At 46.9% G+C, this 23,650-nt stretch overlaps 1 protein-coding gene across 2 annotated transcripts in view; it reads left to right on the top strand.

Moving 5' to 3' along the window:
• Positions 1 to 23,650, top strand: part of ADAMTS14 (ADAM metallopeptidase with thrombospondin type 1 motif 14) — a 105,570-nt gene that overhangs the window by 68,168 nt on the left and 13,752 nt on the right. The window contains exons 5-12 of one of the 2 annotated variants that reach the window (XM_072628690.1): positions 7,926 to 8,009; positions 9,377 to 9,533; positions 11,890 to 11,995; positions 13,070 to 13,213; positions 14,991 to 15,123; positions 16,969 to 17,082; positions 19,296 to 19,444; positions 22,130 to 22,305. In XM_072628690.1, the coding sequence (XP_072484791.1) occupies positions 7,926 to 8,009; positions 9,377 to 9,533; positions 11,890 to 11,995; positions 13,070 to 13,213; positions 14,991 to 15,123; positions 16,969 to 17,082; positions 19,296 to 19,444; positions 22,130 to 22,305 (1,063 nt within the window). The remainder of the gene's footprint in view (positions 1 to 7,925; positions 8,010 to 9,376; positions 9,534 to 11,889; positions 11,996 to 13,069; positions 13,214 to 14,990; positions 15,124 to 16,968; positions 17,083 to 19,295; positions 19,445 to 22,129; positions 22,306 to 23,650) is intronic. The other variant, XM_072628691.1, reaches the window with a different exon arrangement.

Here is a 23,650-nt window from a genome sequence, read left to right as displayed (position 1 = left end):
GTCCCTGTCATTACCCTGACCTTAGAGTCAGTCCAACTTAAGAGTTGAAGGGTATCCTGGGAGGGATTGTATGAGGGTAGGAAGGAAGGAGTTTCTTGAAGGCAGAGGGAAAAATGTAACATGCTACAGCCAGGCCTTGGGCAGCTGTCTGCTGTTTAATGTGGGATTCTCCTCCTCCTCCTCCTTCTTATTCTTAATTTTCTTTTTATTCTTCTCCTTGTTTTTCTTTTTCCCCTTCTTCTATTTCTCTTTCTTCTCCTCCTTCTTTTTCTTCTTTTTTCTTCTCCTCATCCTGCTCCTTCTTCTTCTCCTCCTCCTGCTTCTTCTCCTTCTTCTCTTTCTTCTTCTTTTTCTTCTCCTTCTCCTTTTTCTCCTCCTCCTTCTCCTTCTCCTCCTCCCCTTCTTCCCCATGCTCCTCCTCTTCCCCACTTCCTTTTTGTCTTCCGTTAACGCTGAACGAGAAAGTGTAGGATCAGAGAAGCATGTTAAGAGAATACTTACCACAATGGACACATGAGCTAGTGGACCACAAGCTCAATAGTAATCAGCAAACAGGACCAAAACAGTCATTGCACTTTTAGGTTGCATTAATAAATGCAGAGTTTTCCACAATGAGGGAGGTTATTGTCTTGTCCTGGTCTCCTGCCCTGGTCAGTCTCCTAAGAGATGATTGGGTTTGAGGAGTATGACCAGGATGGTGAGGGGACCTGAGACTATATGAGGATCAATAGAAGGAATGAATTAGGGATATTTATCTGGAAGAAAATACAATATAATAATATATTAACCTCCTGGGGGTGGTTGTATCCCTTTTCAGCATTTGACTAGAGACAGAGTGATATGATGCAAAGAGTATTGGACCTGGAATTAGGAAGACCTGGGCAACCACTGAGGAGCTTTGTGATGGGTCGTTGACCTGGGCCTCCATTTCCCTATCTGTAAAATGAGGCGTTGGACTGGATATCCTCTGAAGGCCCTTCCAGCTTAAGGTCTTGATCCTATTGTGGCTTTGGGCACTTCCTCTTGGTGTTTCCCAGTTTCCCTGTCTGTAAAACGAGGGGTTGGACTAGATGGCCTCAGAGGTCCCTTCTGGCTCTCGCTCAGTGATCCCAGCCCAGCCCCCCTCATTTTACACATAGGTTTCCAAATCCCTGCAGGTAAAGGGATGGCCAGAGGGTGCCTGGATGCCAAGGGGTGGTGTCAGGATTTGAACCAAAGCTGCCTGCTTGCAGGGCCAGGGCTCTTTCCGCTCGGCCGCAGCTGCTGAGTAGGTGCTCCCAGGCAGGAAGCTGCTGGGCTCTGACACCCTCGTGCGGTGCCAGAGCTCTGCCTTGGCAGGAGGGTGAGGGACAGCAGGGAGCTGAGGGAGGGCATTCCCTCCCACCCTGCAGCCCAGCTGGAAGCGCCGGCTCATCAACCGCACAGTTGAGGAGTTAACCATAGCCCCTGGCTGACGCCACTTGTTATAACCGACCCTGGCTCTGGGCCACTGGGGTGTCTCCCACCCCTTGGCATGGCTCATAGCCCAGCATTAAGAAGGCTATGGCTGAGTAGGTCAGATTCTGAGCTGAGCCAGGGGAACATGGGTTGGCAGACTTGGGACTGAGAGGGACCTTGGAGGTCATTTAGTCCAGCCCCTTTCCCTCCACTGAGCAGATGAGGAATCTGAGGCTTAGAGAGGCCCAGTGACTTGCCCTGGGTCCCACAGGTAGAAAGCAGTAGAATAGGGATTTGAACCCAACTCCTTGGAGTCCAGATTCCATGTTCTTTCCAGTATCCCATGCCTCCTCCCTCTAGTCTATACATTCCTGTCTATTCTCACTGCTGCCCAGGTAGTTCCAGCCAGGATGACTTCTCCTCTGGACACAAGCCTTGCAGACAGGCTTCTGATTTCCAGTTTCTTGTCCCTTGAACCCATCATGCACATTATTCTCAGACTGGTCTGTAATTCATCAAACATTTGTTGGGCTCCCGTGATGTGTGATGCACTGTCTTAGGTCTGCTTAGTACATGGGTGTGGCCATTTCATTTTTTTGTTCAAAACCTTTGTTAGCTTCCTGTTTCCTCCTTAATAAAGGCCAGCCTTCTTAGACCGACATTCAAGGCCCCAAGCTTCCTTTCTTGGATCTCAAGCTATATACTATATACCCTAAACTAGTACCCAGGTCCATGCTACATAGTATGCACCAACTTTCTTTGGAGGGGAGGGAGGAGCAGATATAATTTCTGAGCATCTGTCAATGATCTTTGTTTATTTATTTACTTGAGGCAATTGGGATTAAGTGACTTGTCCAGGGTAACACAGCTAATAAGTATCGGAGGCCACCTGTGCACTCAGAGTCTCTTGACTCCAGGGTTGGTGCAGAGGATACAGAGGATACAATTAGGAATTACAGGGGGAGATTCCAGAGAGGAAGATGGGCTATATAACCATCAGAGGTGCCCAAACAATTGCATTTTGTAGCACGACTTGTCCAGTCCTACCTGCCTGGGGGAGGATTGTCAGTCAGTCAGTCCACAAACATTTGTTAAGCACTTCATTTTATTGTAGGCACTGTACTAAGCCCTGGATATACAAAGAAAGATAAAAACAATCATAAAGAAATAGAGATGAGCAAGATATAACTCCACTGGTAGGCTTTCCTTCTCCCCTTTTTCTATTCTCCCCTCAGTCTTTCCTTATCAGGAGTCCCAGCCATTAGGCTGTGGTACTTCTTGTGTCTCTCCACCACCAAGGCTTACTGTCAGGAAAATGGAATAATGACAGTGCTGAGATGAGAGTCACAGAGTCAGAGTTAGATGGGACCATAGGGGCCATCTAGTATGATCTCCTCCTTTTATAGGGGAGGAAACTGAGGCCCAGAAAGGTTAAACCTAAGGTCACACAGATCAGTAACAGAGCCGTGATTTGAACCTGTTTCTCTCATTTACTCCAAATCCAATGCTTCTCTTAGAGAGTGAGAGTGAGCCTTGGTATTATGATTAGAGACCAAGAAGGAATTCTGTCCACTCTTGATTTTATGGGGTCAGCAGACAGGGGGAGTAATCAGTGGTGCCAGCAACCAGAGCAAGGATTTCAGAGGTGGCAGAGTGTCCTAAGGCTGCTGGGAGGTGGGTGATTTGGTGGAAGGAGGGCGTGGCTGGGCATTGGGAGCCGCAGCTTGGTGAGGAGAGAACATTTAGTCAGAGCTGAGTGAGGAGGGAGTCCTGGGGATGAGCCCGGGAGTTGGAGAAGCCCAGATGATTTGGTCTTGGGTCCTCTCCCCTTGAGTCGTCCATCATTGTGGTACGCGGTTGTGTTTACAGGCATTTGAGTTGGTCTGGGTCCTGCCTCTTATTGCCGGCTCCAGAGCCCACACACAGCCTGGAGCAGCGTGAAGAGTGAGTAATGACGTAGCTTTGGAGTCAGAGCCAGGCCAGGCCTGCCTGTCTGCATGGTACCAGCTGAGCTTGAGGCTAGCAAGATGAGAGCTGGAAGGGGCTTTAGAACTCAGTGCCACAGCTGAGGGGCATGGTAGACAGGGAAGGCAGTTATCAAGCACCTACTATGTGCCAGGCCATGGACAGAAGGCTTTATAAATGGTTTCATTTGATCCTCACAACAGCCCTGGAAGGTGGGTGCTGTACCATTTTACTGTTAAAACTGAGGCAAATGGTGGTTGTGACTTGCCCAGGGTCACACAGTTTGCAAGTGCCTGAAGTGTGATTTGAGACAACATGGAATGAGGTCTAGAGTTGAGAGTGACCTAAGACCTCATGTAATCTGAACCCCCTCACTGGACAGATGAGGAAACTGAGGCCAAGGGAGCGTTAGTGACTTTAGATCATAGATCTAGAGCTCAGGGGGTCTTCAGAAATCTAATCTGACTCACTCATTTTGCAGATAAAGAAACTGAGGCCCCGAGAGATGAAGTAACCTAGGATCTCAGATTAGTGCTGGAAGAAATCATACAGGCCATCTTGTCCAACTTCATTTCACAGTTGAAGAAACTGAGGCCTGCAGAGGTTAAATAACTTGATCAAGGTCATGCATGTAGTGATAGAGCCAAGATTTGAACCTACATTCTCTGAACCTGTTTAGGCTAATCTCATTTAGTAGGCCAGGAAACTGAAACCGGTATTTGGGAAGGGACTTACTCTAAGCTCCAGAAAATATAGGATTGTTTAGTTACACAATGGAAGTCTCATCTTTAAACAGGATGTCCCCAAAGTCTTGGTGTCATTTTGAGCTATTAGAGCTCCCTTCCATAATCATCCATACAGTCTTCTGGAGCTAAGTAGGCACTTAGCTCCTGTCCCAGCCTGGCACACACACCTGGCAGTCCTGTTGCTAGAGTCCTCTTTCTCCTCCAATCTGGGGCCTTTTGGGGCCAACCCCCAGCTTTGGAGTCAGTACTAGTAGCTTGATTCAGTCTGTAAGTCCTCCAAGACAGCACCCAGCCAGGGAGACGGATTCCAAGTTGATGGTGGGATACTCACAGCAACTTATGGTTGTGCTAATTCAACCCTTCAGTGGTGCTGCCATCTTGTCAAGGCTGGTACTTTCTTCTCTGGTGCAGATTACAACTTATCCATAGTTTCAATTAGTCAGTTAATCAACAAACATTTGTTGATTTGCTATGCTAACCACAAGGGATACTGTCTAATGAAATAGTAAAGCCTCAAGGGGCTTATATTCTCTTCTCCAGCATGGTTCCATCCTATGTCCTTCTATTGATCCTCCCTAGAGGATCTACTAAGTTCGCTGGAAGTGTCCCTCTGATTCATGCTGGGGATAGCACAGTGGTACTCAGGCTCCTCATTTCCTTTGGATCCCTCCAGACATATCCTCAATGGGGGCTCTTTCATTATTTCTAAAGCATGTCCCCATTGTTCACAGGCTTCAACCTCCTTTTCATCCACTTAGTTTGTCCAGTGTGGAGTCTGGGCATTCAACTGAGACAGCTTTGTAATGGATCATAGGGTTGGAGGTGGTTGTCAAGCCCACTTCCCCTTCACTTTATGAATGAAGCCTGGAGAGCATAGTCAAATGCCCGAGTTCATCCAGGTAGTAAGTGGTACATCTAGAATTTAGATTTAATTAATCTCGAGTCAGAAGAGACTCTGAAAGTCATCTAGTCCAACCCCCTCATTTTATAAATGAGGACACTAAGCCTCAGAGAAGTTAAGTGACCTGTTCAAGGTCACACAGCTAGTAAAGGTTAATAAAAGCATGATTTCAATTCAGGTCCTCTGATTTGAGAGCCAGAGCTCATTTCATGGACCATGCTGCCTCCAAAGTTCCCACACCCTGAGCAAACTCTCATAGCATTCCCCCACCTCTTTAAGGGTCAGGGTGGTTCAGTGGAAGGGGTTTGGAGGCAGGTGATGGGAGCTCCATTCCCTGTTCTACCACTGACCTAATCCTTGTGGGACCTTTGGGAGTCATTTCATTTCTTTAGATCTTTGTCTAGAAGATGAACAGGCTTGGGCTAGGTGGGATCTCAGGGCCCTTTCAGCACTAAGTTCATGGCTGTTTCTACCCCCAAGCCAGATGGGGTGGGTAGGAAGTTCAGTTCAATTTAGCAAATATTTATTTAGCATCTTTTATGTACAAGACCCTGTGCTAGGTGGCATGGTGAATAGAGTACTGGGCCTGATGTCAGGAAGACCTGAGTTCAAATTCAGCTGTGCTGAGTGCTTAACAGCTTATGAGATCTTGGGCAACCTCTGTTTGCCTTCGTTTTCTCAACTATAAAATGGGGATAATAGCACCTTGTTTCCAGGGTGGTTGTCAGGATCAAAAGAAATGTTTGTAAAGCACTTAGAAGAGTGCTTGGTAAATAGTCGGTGCTTAATAAATGCTTGTTCCCTTCCCTTTGTTTCCCACTGTTCTAGGTGCTAGACTCGGGTCTACAAAGACAAAAACAAAACAGTTCTTGACTTCCAGAAGTTTGTATTCTACTGGGAAGACTCAATACCAATCCAGCCAAATACATACAAAGTTATAAAAAATAAATTTAAAATTCATTTTGAATGACTATACATATTTGTTTCATTTTCTTATCTTCTTAATGAGTGGGCGAAGAGGAGGAAGAGAGAATTAAGAACTGAAAAAAAAATTAAAAATAATTCAAGAGGGAAAGTTCATGGACAGTTCAACACTCTGGGTCACATTTTTATCATCTGTAAAATGAGAGGTTTGGAGTAGATGATCTCAGAGTCCCTTTTAGCTCTAAATTCTATGGTGTTTGCAAAAATAGTTCTGTTTCTATATTCCCAGCAGTGGGATTACTGGGTCAAAGGGTGTGGTCAGTTTTGTGATCTCCTTTCAATTGCTGGATTGTTTCCTGGAAAGATGGCAGTGGTTTGCAATTACATCAGCAATGTATGCGTATACCTGTTTGTGCACAATCTCACCAAAACTGAGGTTTTAAAAACCACTCATTTCTATTCATTTTTGCCCCCTAGATGAGTGTGAACTTGTTTTATTTTTCAGTGCTCTGATTATTAAGTTGAAGATTTTTATGAATGTTAACCTAGAGGATCATAGGTTTCAAGCTGGAAGAAAACTTTGAAGTCATTTAGTCCAAACATCTCATAATATAGATGAAGAAACTGAGCCCCTCGAGGAACGTGACTTGTCCAAGGTCATAAATAGGGTTGGAGGTAGAATTTGAACCCAGAGACAATGCTCTTTTCACTCTCCAGCTCAGTTGCTTGCTCGAGTTTGTGTTTCCTTTTTGGTATGTTATTTGTTCATGGTCTTTGATACTCTACATTCTAGAGTCTGAAGTTCTTTCTAGTTCTAACATTTTGTATTTTATGTAAGTGGTCCCTCTCAGCTCTAACATTCTATGTTCTGAGGTCTGTCTAAGATCCCTCTCAATACTGACATTTTGTGTCTTATAATAATCTCTCCAGCCTCAGTTTCTTCATTTGTAAAATGAAGATGACAGTAGCATCTAATTCACAGGGACACTGTGATGAGCAGACGTCAGTGCTTGGCAGATCTTAACACACTCTATAACGGTCAGCTCTGACTATTTCAGAGAGATGAGCAGACTTCTAATTTTTGGAAGAATTGATGGTAAGGGGATACAAGTCAGTGAGGTGATTAAGATAGCCTGCTGTAGTGGAAGGAGCTGTGGACTTAGAGTCAGAAGCCCAGGGTTGGAGTCTGGGCTAAAAGGCTTATTTCCTGAGTGACTTTGGGGAGCTCACTAGTCCTCACTGGACTGAGTTGGATCCTTAGAACAGAGATGGTCAGAGCTGAATGGGCAGTTAGAACTTTGAAGCCGGACAGACAATTAGAACACAGTGTGTCAGCTGTCCTCAATGAAGGAGAGGCTGGAGGCAATGAGATGAAGGGGAAGAAAGACAAAGCTGGGAAGGTCCTAGGTCTCCAGGGGGAGGGAGCTCAAGATATAGGATGTGGGATGATTTTCCTGCCCTTCTCTTGCACAGTTTGTCGATGGCTGCAGAGATACCTCAGCGAGAGAGCGTGACGTCTTCCACTGGGCAGGGTAGGAAAGGGAAAGGCAGTAATAGCAAGAACTCTGCATTTGGTCAGAGCATCCATACCAGCTCTGATGCTGACCAGTTTTATGACCTTGGGCAAGTCTTTAGTCCTTTCTGGGTTTCAGTGTCTTCATTTGCAAAATGAGGGGCTTTAACTGGAGGGTCAGTGTGGTACAGTGGAAAGGAAGCTAGTATGGAGTTGGAGCTCTGGCTTCAAACCCTGGTTCTTCTATTTACCTGAATGACCTTGGCCATATCATGTCCTTTCCTGGGAAATCTGTGTCTCTACCTGTAAGATGAAAGGAGCTGGGTTAGGTCATCTTTAAAGCCTGAGACAGACTAGTTCCTGGAGCCTATAGATCAGCTGTGACTTCTCATCTTATCTCTGCAAATACTAAGCCACATTCCCTTTTTCCTTCTTCCAGGTGGATGAGATCTACCATGATGAATCCCTAGGGGTGCATATGAATATCGCCCTGGTCCGGATGATCATGGTGGGTTATCGACAGGTAAGCACTTCCTGTTATCAGTACAGGAAGGTGAGCAGGTATCAGTTCAGCTATGGGCCAAAACAAAGGCTGCCCAGGCAGAAGGTGTGCCAATTTTATGGAGGAGAAACCCATCCCCACATTTGGAGACCTAGGGAGACTGCAGCATGGCAGTGAGAGCACTAATTCCAGTGTTGGAGGTCCTGGGTTCAAATACCTCCTCTGATTTTTACTACCCATGTGACTTATTTTCCCTGGACCTCGGTTTCCTCAACAGTAAAAGCGGGGGGTTCGTCTAGATGACCACTGACATCCTTTCTTGTTCTTGCTCAATGGTCCTGGGATCCTATGAGATTTCATATGCTCTGCTAGCATGTTGTACCAAAAAGAGAAGCAGAGACCATGGGTTCAAATCTTAGTTCCCCCATGTGACCTTGGGCAAAATGCTCCACTTTCTGGGCCTCGGTTTACTTCCTTGTAAAATGGGGATCAATCATTTAACAAGCATTCCTTAATCACCAGGCACTGTGCTAGGCTCCAGACACACAAAAGTTAAGCCAGCCCCTGCCCTCAAGAGCAGGAGGAAAATTCCGGTACTATCAACATTTCAGGGGGGTTTTGAGGAAAATGCTTTGCAAATGTTGCAGTGTTGTAGAAATAGGCTCCAAGATCTTTATGGCATCGTTTTTCTGGGGAGTCAAGACTTACAGGTGAAACAACTGAAAGAAACAAAAAATATGTGACAAATCGTTTGAGTGGATGTAAGAATGTACCAGAGAATGTGGGACACATCCTAAGTGCTATGGGAAGTCAGGAAAGGGAGAGGTTAATGAGGACTCTGGAGTCCAGGAGGTCATACTACAGAAGACATGACTTGAGACAGACCTTGAAGGATAGATAGGATTGGGGATGGACAATGAAGAGTGCCGAGGACCCTCCAGGTGGAAGTGAGTGTAGGGGCTGATGAGTGGTCTCTTTGGGATCCAGGTGGAGACTGGAGAGGATTTCCCAGGAGAGCTCTGAAGTGCTCTAAGTGATCTTGGGTAGGATTGCCCAGGATAGCACTGTGGACATTCTAGACCTTGAGAGCCTCTTCAGAACTTGGCTCAATAGGATAATAGATTTTAGGGCTCTTAGGAACTTCAAAGGCCACCCAGTGCAACCTTTTCACTTTACAGGTGAGGTAACTGAGGCCCAGGGAGGTGAAGAAAAACTTGCCTGAGGTCACTCAAATAGTGTCGGGGGGGGGGGGCGTTGAACCCAGATTCTCTGATTCCTTCCTCAGTGCTCCTTATACTTTGATTGGACCAATTGTCTTATAATGCATCATGGTGCCCACTCTTCCAAATTAACCCCTCTCTGGTTCTCTACCCCCAAACACCCTCCAGTCTCTGAGCTTGATTGAACGAGGGAACCCATCCAGGAGCCTGGAGCAGGTGTGCCGCTGGGCCCACTCCCAGCAGCGCTCAGATCCTGGCCACGCTGAGCACCATGACCATGCTGTCTTCCTCACACGGCAGGATTTTGGTCCCGCAGGTATGCAAGGTACTGTATTTCCCATAGACAGGTGTGTGCAGCTGACTGGAAGGGGAAAAGGGAGAGAGGAGGCAAAGATGACCCCCAAGCCTGCCCACCCTCCTCCATGGCTAGGGAGGGCCTCTTTCTAGCTGCTGCCCAGACTCTTCCAATGCAGATTGGGAAGGTTTGAGAAATGCCCTTTGCTATGAGCAGAACCAGGGGATTCCTTGAGCCAGAGGAGAGGATGGTATATTTCAGAAGGTGCCTTAGACAGTCAGTCAGAGAACCTTGGTGTCCATCTTGCCTCTATTACCGATCAGTGGGGGGCGGGGCAGTCAGTTCTCCTGAGGGAGGCCTCAGTTCTTTCCTTTGTGAAATGAGGAAGATACAACATCATCTCGGAGGTCCCCACCAATGCGCCAAAGGGAGACAATTCATGGGCATTTAGAGAGACTGCTCCTGAGCCAGCATAGAGTAGGTGCTTAATGACGTGTTGATTGATTGGAGTCACTGGACCTGAGTTCAAGTCTTGGCTGCACCATTTACTGCCTGGGAGACCTTGGGGAAATTATTTAACCTTTCTGGGTTTCAGTTTCCTCCTTTGTAAAACGAGAGGTTGGGCCAGATGAACTCTGAAGTCCCCTCTCGATCTGGCTCTTACCTGTGTTGCTGTTACATTCATTCATTCATTCAGGATTTATTAAGCACTTACTATGTGCTAAGGAGACAAAGAAAAGCAAAAATCTCCCTCTGGCATGTATTTGTTTCTTTAATACACTTTATGGTTACAAAACCCTATCCTTACAGTAAATACCATGAATATTAACTCCATATTACATTGAGGAAACTGAACCCACAGGGACTAAATGACTTGTACAAGGTCACATAAATAGTAATATATTTGTTCTGGCTCTTTTGGGGAGGAAACTGAGGCGCAGGGAGGGTTGGGATGGAGAGTCCTACTCCAGAACAGAGGAGATTTGAGGACTTCTTCCCAGCACATACATATAGTGTCATAGGCACACAGTAGGCTCTTATTAAGTGCCTGCTGAATTCATTGGGCCAAATCATTCACTACCTTCTGCACTGACTCCTGTTAAAGAGGCAGCTGGGGGTATGTTAGAAAGACAACGGGACCAGGACTCAGGCTGGAGTCTGAAACTTGTCTGGGATACCTTGGCCAAATCCCTGCTCTTCACTCAGCCTCTATTTCCTCAAGTGTAAAATGAGGATATTGTTACTAGCTCTAACTCTATCTCAGGGCTGTTGTGGGGAACGCACTTGATTAGATTTTAAGTCCCTTGTGGGCAGGGATCAGCTCCTCCTTTGTGTCTCCCCTCCTGGGAATGGGAACCTGAGCAGCACTGATCATCAGTGTTCTTAAATTGAATTGAAAAGAGAAATCATGATGCTTGTTCATCATTTTCCTTATGGGGAATTGAAGCAACATGGGCTTTGGAGCTGAAAGAGACCCGGGATCATGGGCTGCCCAATCAGGAAGGATTCAGAGTGTAACAAGTCCTAAGAGGTTCAGTCACTGTATAGAACCTATCTATAGCCAGGTGCTATGCTAAGAGCTCCAAAGAAAGGAAAAATAAACCAAACAATCCTTGCTCTCGAGAGCTCACAGTCTAATAGAGAAAACAACAGAGAAACATAGACGAATACACATGTACCCATATATGCATACATTCGTACATATATGTACACACATAAAATGCCACAGCGGGAAGTCCCTTCCTTAGAAGCTAGGACATAGAGAGACAGAAGTTAAATAGGCATGAGGAATCATGTGGGCCAATTCTCTCATTTTACATATGAGGAAACTGAGGCTTGGAGTGAGGAAATAATGTGTCCAGGGTCATGTAGCTGGTTAAGGACAGTGGTTGCTAAACAGGACAGGGACCTGAGCTCACTTTCTTCCTCTCTGCAAGGAGGGGGTTAGATTTGATGATACCACAGGTTTAGTTTCAAGGCTAAGAGGTCTCTGAGTGGGAGGAGGCCACTGGCTAACAGCTACCCCTGCTGGCTCCACGCTGTAGGGTGAGGCTAAGAGGGCAGTGGTCACTGCAGGGGTTGCAGGGGGGATGTCTAGGAGTACCAGGTTTTCTAAGTGTCCTGTGGAGGCTGCCAGCAGTGATGCTCTCCTTCCCAGCAGGACCTTTGACCTAGACTTTAATTTAATTTACATTTCAATGATACATCTCTCTCTCTCTCTCTCTGTTTCTCTCTCTCTTTTTCTCTCTTCTTTCCCTCCAATCTCCTCTCCTCTTTTCTCTTCTCCCTCTCTCTTCCTCCATTTACTCTCTCTTTGTTTCTCTCTCTCTCTCCACCTTCCTCTTCTGTTTCCCCGCTACATCCCCTCCCCTCCCTCTTCTGTTAGGGTACGCACCGGTTACTGGTATGTGTCACCCCCTGAGAAGCTGCACCCTTAACCACGAGGATGGCTTTTCTTCTGCCTTTGTGGTGGCCCATGAAACTGGCCATGTGTAAGTGCCCCGCCACCCCCACCCCAGGTCTCTGACTGGGGTGGGCCCGGGGGCAGGTGGGTGGAGGGTTCCTGGCAATAGTCAGGTGACATTGGAATGGTTTGGAAGCTTTCTTGGAAGCCCAGGGAAGAGGGGAGATGTGGTTGTAATCTCAGCCACCTGGCAATGTGTGTACCTTCTCTCCGGGCTGAGTGTTGCCTGACCTCGTGGCTCATGTTTCTTGACCATGAAATGGGACGATGATGCCTGCCCTCAGTGATGACTGTGAGCCACTTGGGAACTTTTCAGTCCGGGTGACTAGATGAGGATGGATGGGTCTTCAGGGCCTGGCCCACAATTCCTCTGTGCTCAGAGAGCTTGGGGGCTAGAAGGGACCTAGGGTCCATGCCAGCCCCCTCATTTTACAGATAATCAATCAGGCCTCCTAATTATAGAATGATTAATAGAGTGATTTCAGTTCTACAGAATGCTTTCTTTATGAGAACCCCGTGGGGGAGGGGAAGTTGAGCTCCAGAGAGAGTTCAAGCCCACATAAAGAGTAAGAAGCAGAGCCAAGCTTTGAACCCAGATTTAGACAGTCAGTGCTGTAATATTTCAGAGGGATGGAGAGCCCCTTTGGACTGGGGAGAGCAGGGCAAGCTTCCTGGAAGAGATGAGTTTGAGTTGTGCCTGCCTTGATAGGTGGGGAGATTTTGGAGAGGAGGAGAAAAGGCAGCATGTTCGAGGTTAGGGAAATAGCAGAAGCAAAGGTGCAGAGGTGGGAAGCAGCAGAACATTGTCTATGTGTGTGTGTGTGTGTGTGTGTGTGTGTGTGTGTGTGTGTGTGTGTATGTAATGGAGGTTTCTGGTTGGGACTGGCTGGTTTGGGAAGGGATTCCCTGACCCCCATCCCATCCCATGGTCTGAGAAGAGGGTGCACTGAGGAAGTTTGCCCAGGGTCCCACAGCAAGGCAGGGGGTCTAGAGCCAGATTTGGGCATTGGCCATTGGACCCCCTCCTACTTTGCCTGGGCTACCCTCTCTGCCATTGCTGGGGAGTGTCCCTGGGGGCCCAGCTCAGGGACCTTTCTCCTAGGCTAGGCATGGAACATGATGGCCAGGGGAACCGATGCGCTGACGAGACAAGCATGGGCAGTATCATGGCACCGCTGGTGCAGGCCGCCTTCCACCGTTACCACTGGTCCCGCTGTAGCAAACAGGAGCTGAATCGTTACATACAGTAGGTGTTTCCTTCCCTCCCCCACCCCCAGGCTGCTGAAGTACTCAAGGGGCCCTGGGCAGGAGCCCCATAGTTTAGTGGGGGTAGTGCCATATTTGGTCTGGCCCTAGATGTAGATGGAATAGTCAGCCACCCACATGGCACAGAATCCCAGACTAGACCAAAGTGGTTCTGTCCCTCCTACCTGCCTCCCCTATCACACCCACCCACTAGGATGATCCTTAATAGTGTAAATGAGAGCTCCCATTTTGGCAGTGTTGATTCCCTTAATGACCCCATGAGGTGGGAATGTGCTATTATCCCCATTTTACAGATGAGTGAACTGAGGATAAGAGAGGTAGAGCTTGTCCAAGGTCATACAGGGGGTATCAGAGGTAAGATTTGAATGCAGGTCTCCTTAGTGCTCTAATCACTAGGCCTCAGAGGCTTCTTGCATTTGACAGATGACTCTAAAGAGATAGATGCTCCCTTGTGAACTGATCCAACCATTCTGGAGAGCAATTTGGAGCTATGCCCAAAGGGCTACAGAAATGTGCATACCCTTTGATCCAGCAATACCCCTTCTAGGACTGTATAAAGGGATCATAGAAATGGGAGAAGGTCCCACATGTACAAAAATATTTATAGCGGCTCTCTTTGTGGTGGCCAAAAACTGGAAATCAAGGGGATGCCCATCAATAGCGGAATGGCTGAATAAATTGTGGTATATGAATGTAATGGAATACTATTGTGCCATAAGAAATGATGAACAAGAAGACTTCAGAGAGGCCTGGAAAGACTTATATGACCTGATGCTGAGCGAAGGGAGCAGAACCAGGAGAACTTTGTACACAGCAACAACCACAGTGTGCAAGGATTTTTTTTCTGGTAGACTTAGTCCTTCATTGCAATGCAAGGACTTAAAAAATTCCCAATGGTCTCTTAAGGCAAAATGCCTTCCACATCCAGAGAAAGAACTATGGAATCCGATCGCAGAATGTAGCAGATCATTTTCTTTTGTATTATGTTTTGGTTTGTTTTATGATTTCCCCCATTCACTTTAATTCTTCTATGCAACATGACTAAGGTGAAAATGTATTTAATAGGAATGTATGTGTAGAACCTATACAAAATTGCATGCTGTCTCAGGGAGGGAGAGTGGAGGTAGAGGGGAAGGAGAAGGAGGGAGAGGAAAAATCTAAGCTATATGGAAGTGATTGTAGAACACTGAAAACAAGTAAAATAAAAAAAGAGATAGATGCTCCCTCTTCCAAGTCCTCTGTCGTGGAGAGCTAGGCCATAGCTCAGCTTAACCTGAGATCCCACCCTGGTCTCACTCACCCTCCCAGCATCTCACGGCCTCAGGGACCCTGGGCCCACGTTGGGTTGAGGATGCCCAAGTCTGTACCCATTGGTGGAGGTCCACTGAACATCTGGGAGCCTTTCTGTTACTATCACATCCTAGGGGAGGGTTGAATGGCTGGGTGGTCTGGGAGGGACTGGAGAACTCAGATGGAGGAAGATCAGGGAGTCAGGGAAGGGTTTGAGAAGTTTGGCCCAATTTGGCCATGACCCAAGTGAAGGGGGAAGGTAGGGTGGGCAAGGTGCAGGGGGACTTCTTGCTGATCTCTACTGGAAGCAGTTTCACCATCTGCCAGCCTGAAGGGAGGAATGAGGACGGAGGTGCAGATTTGAGGACCTTGCTCTGGTCCTAAAGTGTAGAGATGGCATCCCTTTCCTGTGCAAGCCTAAACCCAGCTGACTGCCCCCCTCCTGGTTATCCCTCATGTCCCCACAGCTCCTACGACTGCCTCCTGGATGACCCCTTTGAGCACCAGTGGCCCCAGCTGCCTGAGCTTCCTGGGATTGATTACTCCATGGATGAGCAGTGCCGATTCGACTTTGGTGTTGGCTATCAGACCTGCACGGCAGTGAGTACAGACCCTGGGTGCCACCCATCCACTGGCCCTGCAGGAAGGAGTGGGAAACAGGCTGGGCTTCTGTCAGCCTAGGGGCCCTTTCTTAGCTCTTAGCATCATTGAAGGAGTCAGGCCCAGGCTGAGCTGCCATTTTCTCACCTGTAAAATGAGTTGGTTGGAAGAGATTATTGATGAGGAGCCTCTTGGTGCTGCCTTTCTGTGTGCTAGGATCTAAGGTCTGGCATTCTAGGTGGGAAAGTAAGTAATAAGCATTTATTAAGCACCTATTATGTACCTCAAAAGAAAGGACATTCTCTGTCCTCAAGGGGTTACAGTCTAGTGGAGGGAGGACAACACATGCCATTCATTACCAAGATGTTACAGATTCAGGGCACAGAGGGATTTTATATATATATATGTATATATATGTATATACACACACATATACATATATACATATATATATTGTGTATGTATAATAGTATATTATATATGTGTATGTGTGTGATGGCATGTGTATATACCTATATATATATATATATATACACACCATATGTACACACACAGCCCATACACACATCTGCCTCTCTATCTCTCCCTCTTTCTCTCTCTGTATCCAGCCACTAAGGGAATTTGTCTCCCTTGAATGTGCATATTCATCACAAGGAGTTTCTTTTTCTTTTTTTCCCCAAGGGGGAGGGCAGGAGGTATATCTGGGGTGCCCCAGATGTGGGGATGTGCTCACACTTTCCAATGAGATCACCCATTCATTTGTTCGGCTCAGCTGTTTGACGCTGTTAGAGGAGCTCTCTCAGGAGCTCACAGGAAGTGTGCACAATCTCTAAATATTTGTAATGAAAAAATGGAACATGCCAATACCTCAGTAACAAGAAAAAATAACATGGAGAAGGGAGTGGAAGAGTGGGGGGTCAGAGGGAGGGAGCTGCTCTCACTGGGACATAACCAGCAAGGTCTGGGGAGCACCTCTAGGATGATGGCTGGCCATGGCTGATTCCCAAAATGGAGGCCATGAAAGATACTCACCAGTGGGAGAAGGGGGCTGGCATGGTGAAGGGTCATTCTAGGGTGAAAAGGCAGTTGGATCATGGTGGTGAAGTCTGGGCAATATGAGGCATCGCTGGGAAGGGGATGGTCCAAGAAGGGGTCTCAGACCCATTTGGTTGAACCTCATTTTACAGATGTGGAAACTGAGGCCAGAAATGTTGTGACTTGTCAAGGCCACACAGGGGAGTGATAGAGATGGAAGAATTTGAACCCCAGTCCTCTGGCTCCAGATTCAGTACTCTCTCTCTCACTAGGACATTCTGGTCCTTCCATGTTTGAAGGGCCTTCCACCTCTGTTGTGTTGTGATTTGCCTGTTGTTTCTTCCCTGTGTCTCTGCTGAGTGCAGCAAGAGATACAAGAAAATTGTGGGGAACTTATTTGTTGGGAGTTGGGGTGGGGGAGGATGAGACTTGAGGAAAAGAAACAGGCAGAGGGTGGTGTAGACCCAGGGACTCTCAGGATTGAAAGAGCCCTCACATGGATTTGTCATCCTGTCAACCTCAGATACTTCCTAGCTGTGTGAACCTGGGCAAGTCACTTAAACACTGTCTGTCTCAGTTTCTCACCTTTACAAATAGCACTCACCTTCCAGTGCTCTTGTGAGGATCAAGTGAGATAATCGTTGCAAAGGGCTTGGCACAGTGCCTGGAACATAGGAGGCATTATAGAAATGCTTATGCTTCTTTCCCTTCCCTCATTTTACAGATGGGAAACTGAGCCCAGAGATGTTAAGTGACGTAGCTCGTAGGAGTCAAACCCAAGTTTTTTTTGACATCGGTCTTGTCTTACAGTTCAGAACTTTTGACTCTTGCAAACAGCTGTGGTGCAGCCACCCTGACAACCCGTACTTCTGCAAAACTAAGAAGGGGCCACCCCTGGACGGGACTGAGTGCGCCACAGGCAAGGTACCCCACCTCAGCTGGGGGTGGGGGTGTCAGAGCAGAATGGGGAGGCCAGGAAGCCTTGGGGCACTGTCCCATTCCCCTTACCCCTCTCCTTACCCCTCTCTCTTGTTCTCCTCCCTCTCCTCTCTCTCTCTCTCTGTCTGTCTTCTCTCTGTCTCTCCTTTCTGTCTTTTTCTGTCTCACTTCTCTGTCTTCCCACCTCTCCCTCTTCTTTTCCCCCTTCCTTCATACACACACACACACACACACACACACACACACACACACACTCAATACACACACAACACACACGCACATTCATACTCCACAAACTAGGGTACCCTGGGAAAACCCTATGCCTCCTGCACGTTGAATGGAATGTCAGAGTCCTGGTTGGGAGTGGGGCTGAGGGGGATGGTTGTCTCCTTTTCCTTCCCTGTCTGTGTGTGTGTTTTGTTCTTGGGAGTCTTGGCCTAGTTTCAGGCAGTCAGCTTGGGCTCAACCAAGTTGGTGCCCAGAGCCTGGCACGGGGTCCCCCGGAGCTGGCTGGGCTTTGGAATCCTGTTAGTCGATTCCCATCAGCAGGGCCTCTTTCCCCCATTTGGTTTTGGTCTCTTGTCACGTAGCATCCTGGCACAGGCTGGGCAGACCAGCGAGTCTGGGGTCTGAGGCTTAATCATCCTGTCACTTTGCACAAGTCACCTCCTTCAAGAGCGCCTCAGTTTCCTCCTCTGTAAAGCGAAGTAGTTGGGTTAGTGGTCTCTGAAGTTTCCTCCAAGTCTGATGTGTTAAAAGTGCTATTGATGTTCAGAATGCTATTATTATACCATAGCTAGGTGGCACAGGGCTAGAGCACTTGGCCTAGTGTTAGGAATACCTGAGTTCACTTACTAGTTGTGTGACCCTGGGAAAGTCACTTGGGAAAGTCACTCTGCCTCACTTTTCTTATCTATGAAATGGGCATAGTGATAGCACCCATCTCCCAGGGTTGTGAGGACCAAATGACATAATTTTGGTAAAGTGCTTAACACAGTGCCTGGCACATAGTGGGCACTAAATTTGTGCTTCTCCTCTCGTCTCTTCTCTTTATTACCCTTTTCTCCTCCCCTTCCACCTCTGCTTCCCCTTCCCCTCCCTTCCTTTGTGTCCAGCCCCTTGCTGATCCTTGGGGATTCCTGGGAGCAGAGGGATCAGAGCTTTGAAAGGAAGAAGGGGACAGACCCTTTTCCTGCGGCTAGGTCACCTACTTCTTTGTTAATGATCAGGCCAGAGAGGCACAGGGGAGGTCAGCACCCATATACGTTTCCAACCTCCAGGGTCTCCTGTTTCTCTCTGCCCACTCAAGCAGATACTTCCCACCTTAAGCAGGCCTAGTGCTGCAGTGGTCACTGAATGGTCCATGGGCAGGATCAGTGGATGAGACCTGGCTGTGTGACCCTGGACAAGTCACTTTTCCTTCTGGGCTTCTTTTCCTCCTTTATCAAGGGAGGGTTTTCTGCTCTGTGGAATCCCTTAGGCCCAAGTCTGAGATCAGAAAAGAGGGAGGTGGGGCTTCCTGGCCAGTAGAGCGACAAGCTTTTTTGGTTGGAGATGACCCAACTCAGAGGACTGGGGCTTAGCCATGACTAAGTCTTTGTACCAGCTCTCCCAATAGCTGTCTTCCCCAAGAGAGTTTCATGTTCCATCTTCCCACTCAGAAAGTCTCCAGTAGCCAATGGCATGGGTAAACTTTGTCTTATTGCCCATCTCTCCTCCCACCTCCATCCTTCCACTTTGCTGTCAACTCTTTCCCTCTTGATTTTGGTGTAAGGGAGTGAATTTTACAACCTCCTTTTTCCTAATGCTTTAAGGTTTACAGAAACACTACCTTGTAACCACCCTGAAAAAAAGTAGGTTACTGTATTTTTATCATTTCCATTTTACACATGGGTAAACTGAGGCTTATAGTGCTTCGCTCAGGGTCACACAGCTTCAAAATACATTTCAGAGCTAGGGTTTGAACTCAGGATTCTTTGACCCCACATTCATCATTCTTTCCTTTACATTATGCTATGGGTCTGTAGGGATAGAAGATCCCACATGTCACTTCAGAAAGGATACCAACCAACCTTGAAGGTTTCTTACAAACCAAAGAAAATTGTAGGAATCTGCTTTGTCATCTCGTTAACCCCTTAATTGGGACTTGGGAAGAGTCAGGCCCAGAGGTGACCCTCGAATCATCTCCTCTTTCCCAGTGGTGTTTTAAAGGCCATTGCATCTGGAAGACGTCAGAACAACCCTATGGCCAGGACGGCAGCTGGAGCTCCTGGACCAAGTTCAGCTCCTGCTCCAGGACGTGTGGGGGCGGGGTGCGTTCCAGGAGCCGCAGCTGCACCAACCCACCGTGAGTGCAGCCTTCAGCCTTGAAGCTGGGATTGGCCCAAGGTGGGAGGGTGAGGCAGGAGGATCCTCTGGAAGGGGCAGAGATGAATGGAGGGGGAAACTCCATATGCTATTTACTAGCTGTTGGATCTTTCCCTTCTCTGTGCCTCAGTTTCTTTCTTTCTTTCTTTCCTTCTCTCTCTCACTCTTCCTTCCTTCCTTCCTTCCTTCCTTCCTTCCTTCCTTCCTTCCTTCCTTCCTTCCTTCCTTCCTTCCTTCCTTCCTTCCTTCCTTCCTTCCTCTCTCTCTCTCTCTCTCTCTCTCTCTCTCTCTCTCTCTCTCTCTCTCTCTCTCTGTCTCTGTCTCTGTCTCTCTCTGTCTCATAAAATGAAGAGGATGAATTAGATAGTTTCTAAGATTCCTTCTAGGTCTGACTTTCTGTTTCTGTGTTCTGTTTGCTGCCAAATCTAACATTCTATGTTCCAACGCTAAGCTCTGAATTCAAGTTCTAAGGTTCCTTCTAACTTTGATCTCTGCCCCCAACGTCCCTCAAAGCTTTGATGTTCTATTTTCTTAGACAGTGGTGTCAAATTAAAACAGAAAGGCAAGCTAGATGTTAGACAGCCACAAATTAATAGATATATTATATTAGATTTTTATTTATTTTGTTAAACACTTCCCAGTTACATTTTATTATGGTTCAGGCAGCACTCAGGAGTGGGGAAGGTGTTTGACACCTCTGTTCCAGCATCCCTCCCAACTCAAACATCCTAGTTCTGTTTCCTTCTAACTTTGATATTCTGTGTTCTGAGGTCCTGCAAACCTTTCACCCTCTGTGTTCTGAGGTTGCTCCCAATGAGGTATTCCAGTTCTAGAATTTTCCTGTGATGTGGCTTATACTTAATAACTGTTTCTTGAATGAATGTATGAGTCAATGAATGAATAGGTCAAGTAGGCATAGAAAGAAGAAAGAAACTGACCAGTGGTCATTCCAGCCTAGGATTTTATGGCAGATAAAGTGATGATATGATATGGGAGTGCCCAGATGTCTTTAAAGGTCAAGGATGTGCCTCCCAATGGCTTTTTATACAAAATCTGCTTTGTGATCTGTTGTCCATGAATTTATCAAATACTCCTTGACCACCATCATTTTTTCATCCCAGGCTACTTCACAGGGAAATTTGTTTGGGAAGCTATTTGCCAACTCCCTCCATGAAGCTGGCCATCCTCTACTTTGTCCTAAACTTCCTCTCCTTTCAGGATATGTGGACTTGGCAGTGAAGTCCACCCTGCTTTTCTCTCCATCCTACTTCATGATTATGTAGGCTTCCAGTTTATTCTTTATCAGCTTTTATCCTTCCAGGCTGAATACACCTGCCTCTCTCCTGAGTGTCAGCCCAGCTTCAAGCCCAAGAACCTGGGTCTAAGTCCTGGCTCAGACATTTGCTAGCTCTGTGATCTTGGGCCAGTCCCTGTAACTCTCTGGTTCTCAGTTTACTTATCTCTAAAATGGGCATAATAATCCTGGCTTTTTCTGCCTCAAAGAGTTGCTGTGGAGAAAGTGCCAGCAAAGTGTTAGATATTATTATTTCAAATGGCTCTCCCAGGGAGGGAACACTCATCTGAGGTCCAAAGAGGTGTGATCCCTCAAAGCAATTCCATTTCTTTAAATGGAGCCCTCCAGAATTCTGAATCTCTCTAGTCTGAGAGGACAACAGATCTCAACCATTGCTTATTTCTTGATGAATGCTTAGTTATAGCTGTTGAGCTGGGTGGGACATTAGTGGCTATCTAATCCACTCACCCCATTTCACAGATGAGGAAACAAGCCTAAAGGGGCTAAGTGACTTGCCCAAGGTGACACAAGTATGAAGTGGCAAAGGTGGGATAGGAACCCACGTCTTCTGCCTTTGACTCTTTCTGCTGCCTTATATCATCTTTGAATCATAGAATCTTAACATCAAAGAGTTATGAGGAACCTTCAATTCCAGTTTGCAGTTCAGTATCAGGGATCCTTCCTAATATGGTTGTCTAATCATTGAACACTTTCAGTGACGGAACTCATTACCTTCAAAGGTAGTCCATTACACTGTTGGCTAGGTCTAAATGTTAGATAATTCTTTATGATGAGGTCAAATTCCCTACCTAATAATTTCTACCCATTTGTAATCCCCTCTCTTCCCATTTGACTTCCTGCCATTCACAGGCTAGCAGGGACTTCTCAGAGAAGATGGTCTCAGATATACCTTTCCCAAACTTTCTCAGTGTGGTCCATTCCCCAGCAGTGAACTTACCTAGATCAGCCAGTGATCTGAGACTGGGGGAGGAGAGGAGAGTGAGGGGATAGGGGCTGGACCATCGCTGCCCCAGCTAGGAATATAAAACAAGTTGTTATAAAACAGGTTATTGGGGAAAAAGGTGCTCCAAAGAGACCTGGAGGAGGCCCCTTTCCCCCTGCCTGCAATAGGCTGATTGAGAGATCAAATAGATACTGTAGTGAAAAGGGTCATGGGTTTGGAGTCAGAAGAATAAGGCAAAGACTCCAGCTCTGAAACTTGTACTATTTTGTACAAGTCCCTTCTCCACTTTGGGCCTCAGTTTCCACTTCTGTAAAATGAAGGACTGGGTATATTAGGTGATCTCTGAGGTGTCAGTCAATTCCCTGGGATGATCTGTCTGTCATCAAACCTTGTGGTTTTTCCTCCAGCCCAGCCTATGGAGGTCGCCAGTGCCCAGGCTCCATGTATGAATATCAGATCTGCAACATGGAAGAGTGCGGGGGCCCCTACAAGGACTTCCGAGCCCAGCAGTGTGCCAAACGCAATTCCTACTATACCCACAAGAATGCTCTGCACAGCTGGATCCCTTATGAGCATGACGATGGTGAGTTTCACCCCCTTCCTCCTCCCTTCTAATCCACTTCTAATCCTTCCCCATTGGCTATTCTGCCACAGGCAGGGTCTAGCAGGGACTTCTCAGGCACAGCTTTCCCAAACTTTCTCAGTTCCCATTTCCCAGCAGTGAACTGACCTAGATAGACAAGTGATCTGAGTCAGGAAGAGTGCAGGGGAATGAGGGGACCATTGCTGCCCCAGCTGTGAAGTGCTGGGGTTCATAGAATCAAAGAGACTCAGATCAAGGAGGGACCTTAGAGGTCACAAAATCCAACCTCTTGCCCAATACAGGAATCTCCTCTATCACCACCTTAACAAGGATTTCTCTGACCTCTCATTGACTTCTTGAGTTCGGAGAGCTCGCAGCTCAAACGGACTTGTAATCTTTAGATCTGCATTCAAACACGACTCCACCTCTTACTATCAGTGTTGTCCACCTCCTTATCTAGGACTTGAGGGGCTTGGACTCCATGGCCTCTGGAGTTCCTCCTGCCTCTAGATCTGGGATTCTGTAGTCCTTCCCAGCTCTAAGTCACATGGTCCTTCTCATTTCCATGGCCATGTAGTTGCTGAAGTGAGAAAATTCGTTTTTCTACTCACCTGGAAATCTGTCTCCCTGTGACTTAGATTCATTGACTTAATTCAATTCCATTTGATACAATTAGAGGAGCATTTGTCACACATCTGCCGTATTCCAGGAAATGTGCTAGGTGATAGAGAGATCGAGATTAAAAACAAACCAGAACCTGCCCACAAGGGGCTGATATTCTACTAATGGAAAATAAGACCAATTTGAGTAATTTTTTTTTAGAGCTGAGATGGACCTTAGAGGTCTTGTACAGATGGGGAAACTGAGGCTAGAAAGGCCCATGGGTTTTAGGAGAGGCAGGACTCAAAGCCAGATCTTGCCTCAGAGTCTTGTGCATTTATTACATTTATTGATTGGTCCATGTCTAAGCTGTGTGATCATGACTCATTTCTGTGCCAAATCCTGGATCTGTGTGTGGTGCCACCTGTCTGATAGTTATGGCCAAAGTTCAAGGTCAGGGGTTGAGGGAAGGGCTAAAGGTGTGTGGGAGGAAAAAGTTAAGGGAGAATTTTGATCTGGGGAAGGAAGAACATTAAAAACAGTCTAAGACCAGAGATCATAGAATTTAGAAAATACTTCATTCCTCCTGCCCCCATTTTATAAATGTGAAAATAAAGGGAAATGACTACCCGAGCTCACGTAGGTAACACGTGGTTGTCCATCTTTCTTTCGTCTACAATATCATTAATTCCAGGAATTTGTCTGGGACCCCTTGGTGACACCTACTCCTAACTTGTGTAACTTC

The sequence above is a fragment of the Notamacropus eugenii genome, chromosome 1, assembly GCF_028372415.1.
Source record: "Notamacropus eugenii isolate mMacEug1 chromosome 1, mMacEug1.pri_v2, whole genome shotgun sequence".
NCBI lineage: Eukaryota > Metazoa > Chordata > Mammalia > Diprotodontia > Macropodidae > Notamacropus > Notamacropus eugenii.
The sequence above is the reverse complement of the archived record's forward strand: the minus strand, read 5'-3'. Positions and strand labels throughout refer to the sequence as shown.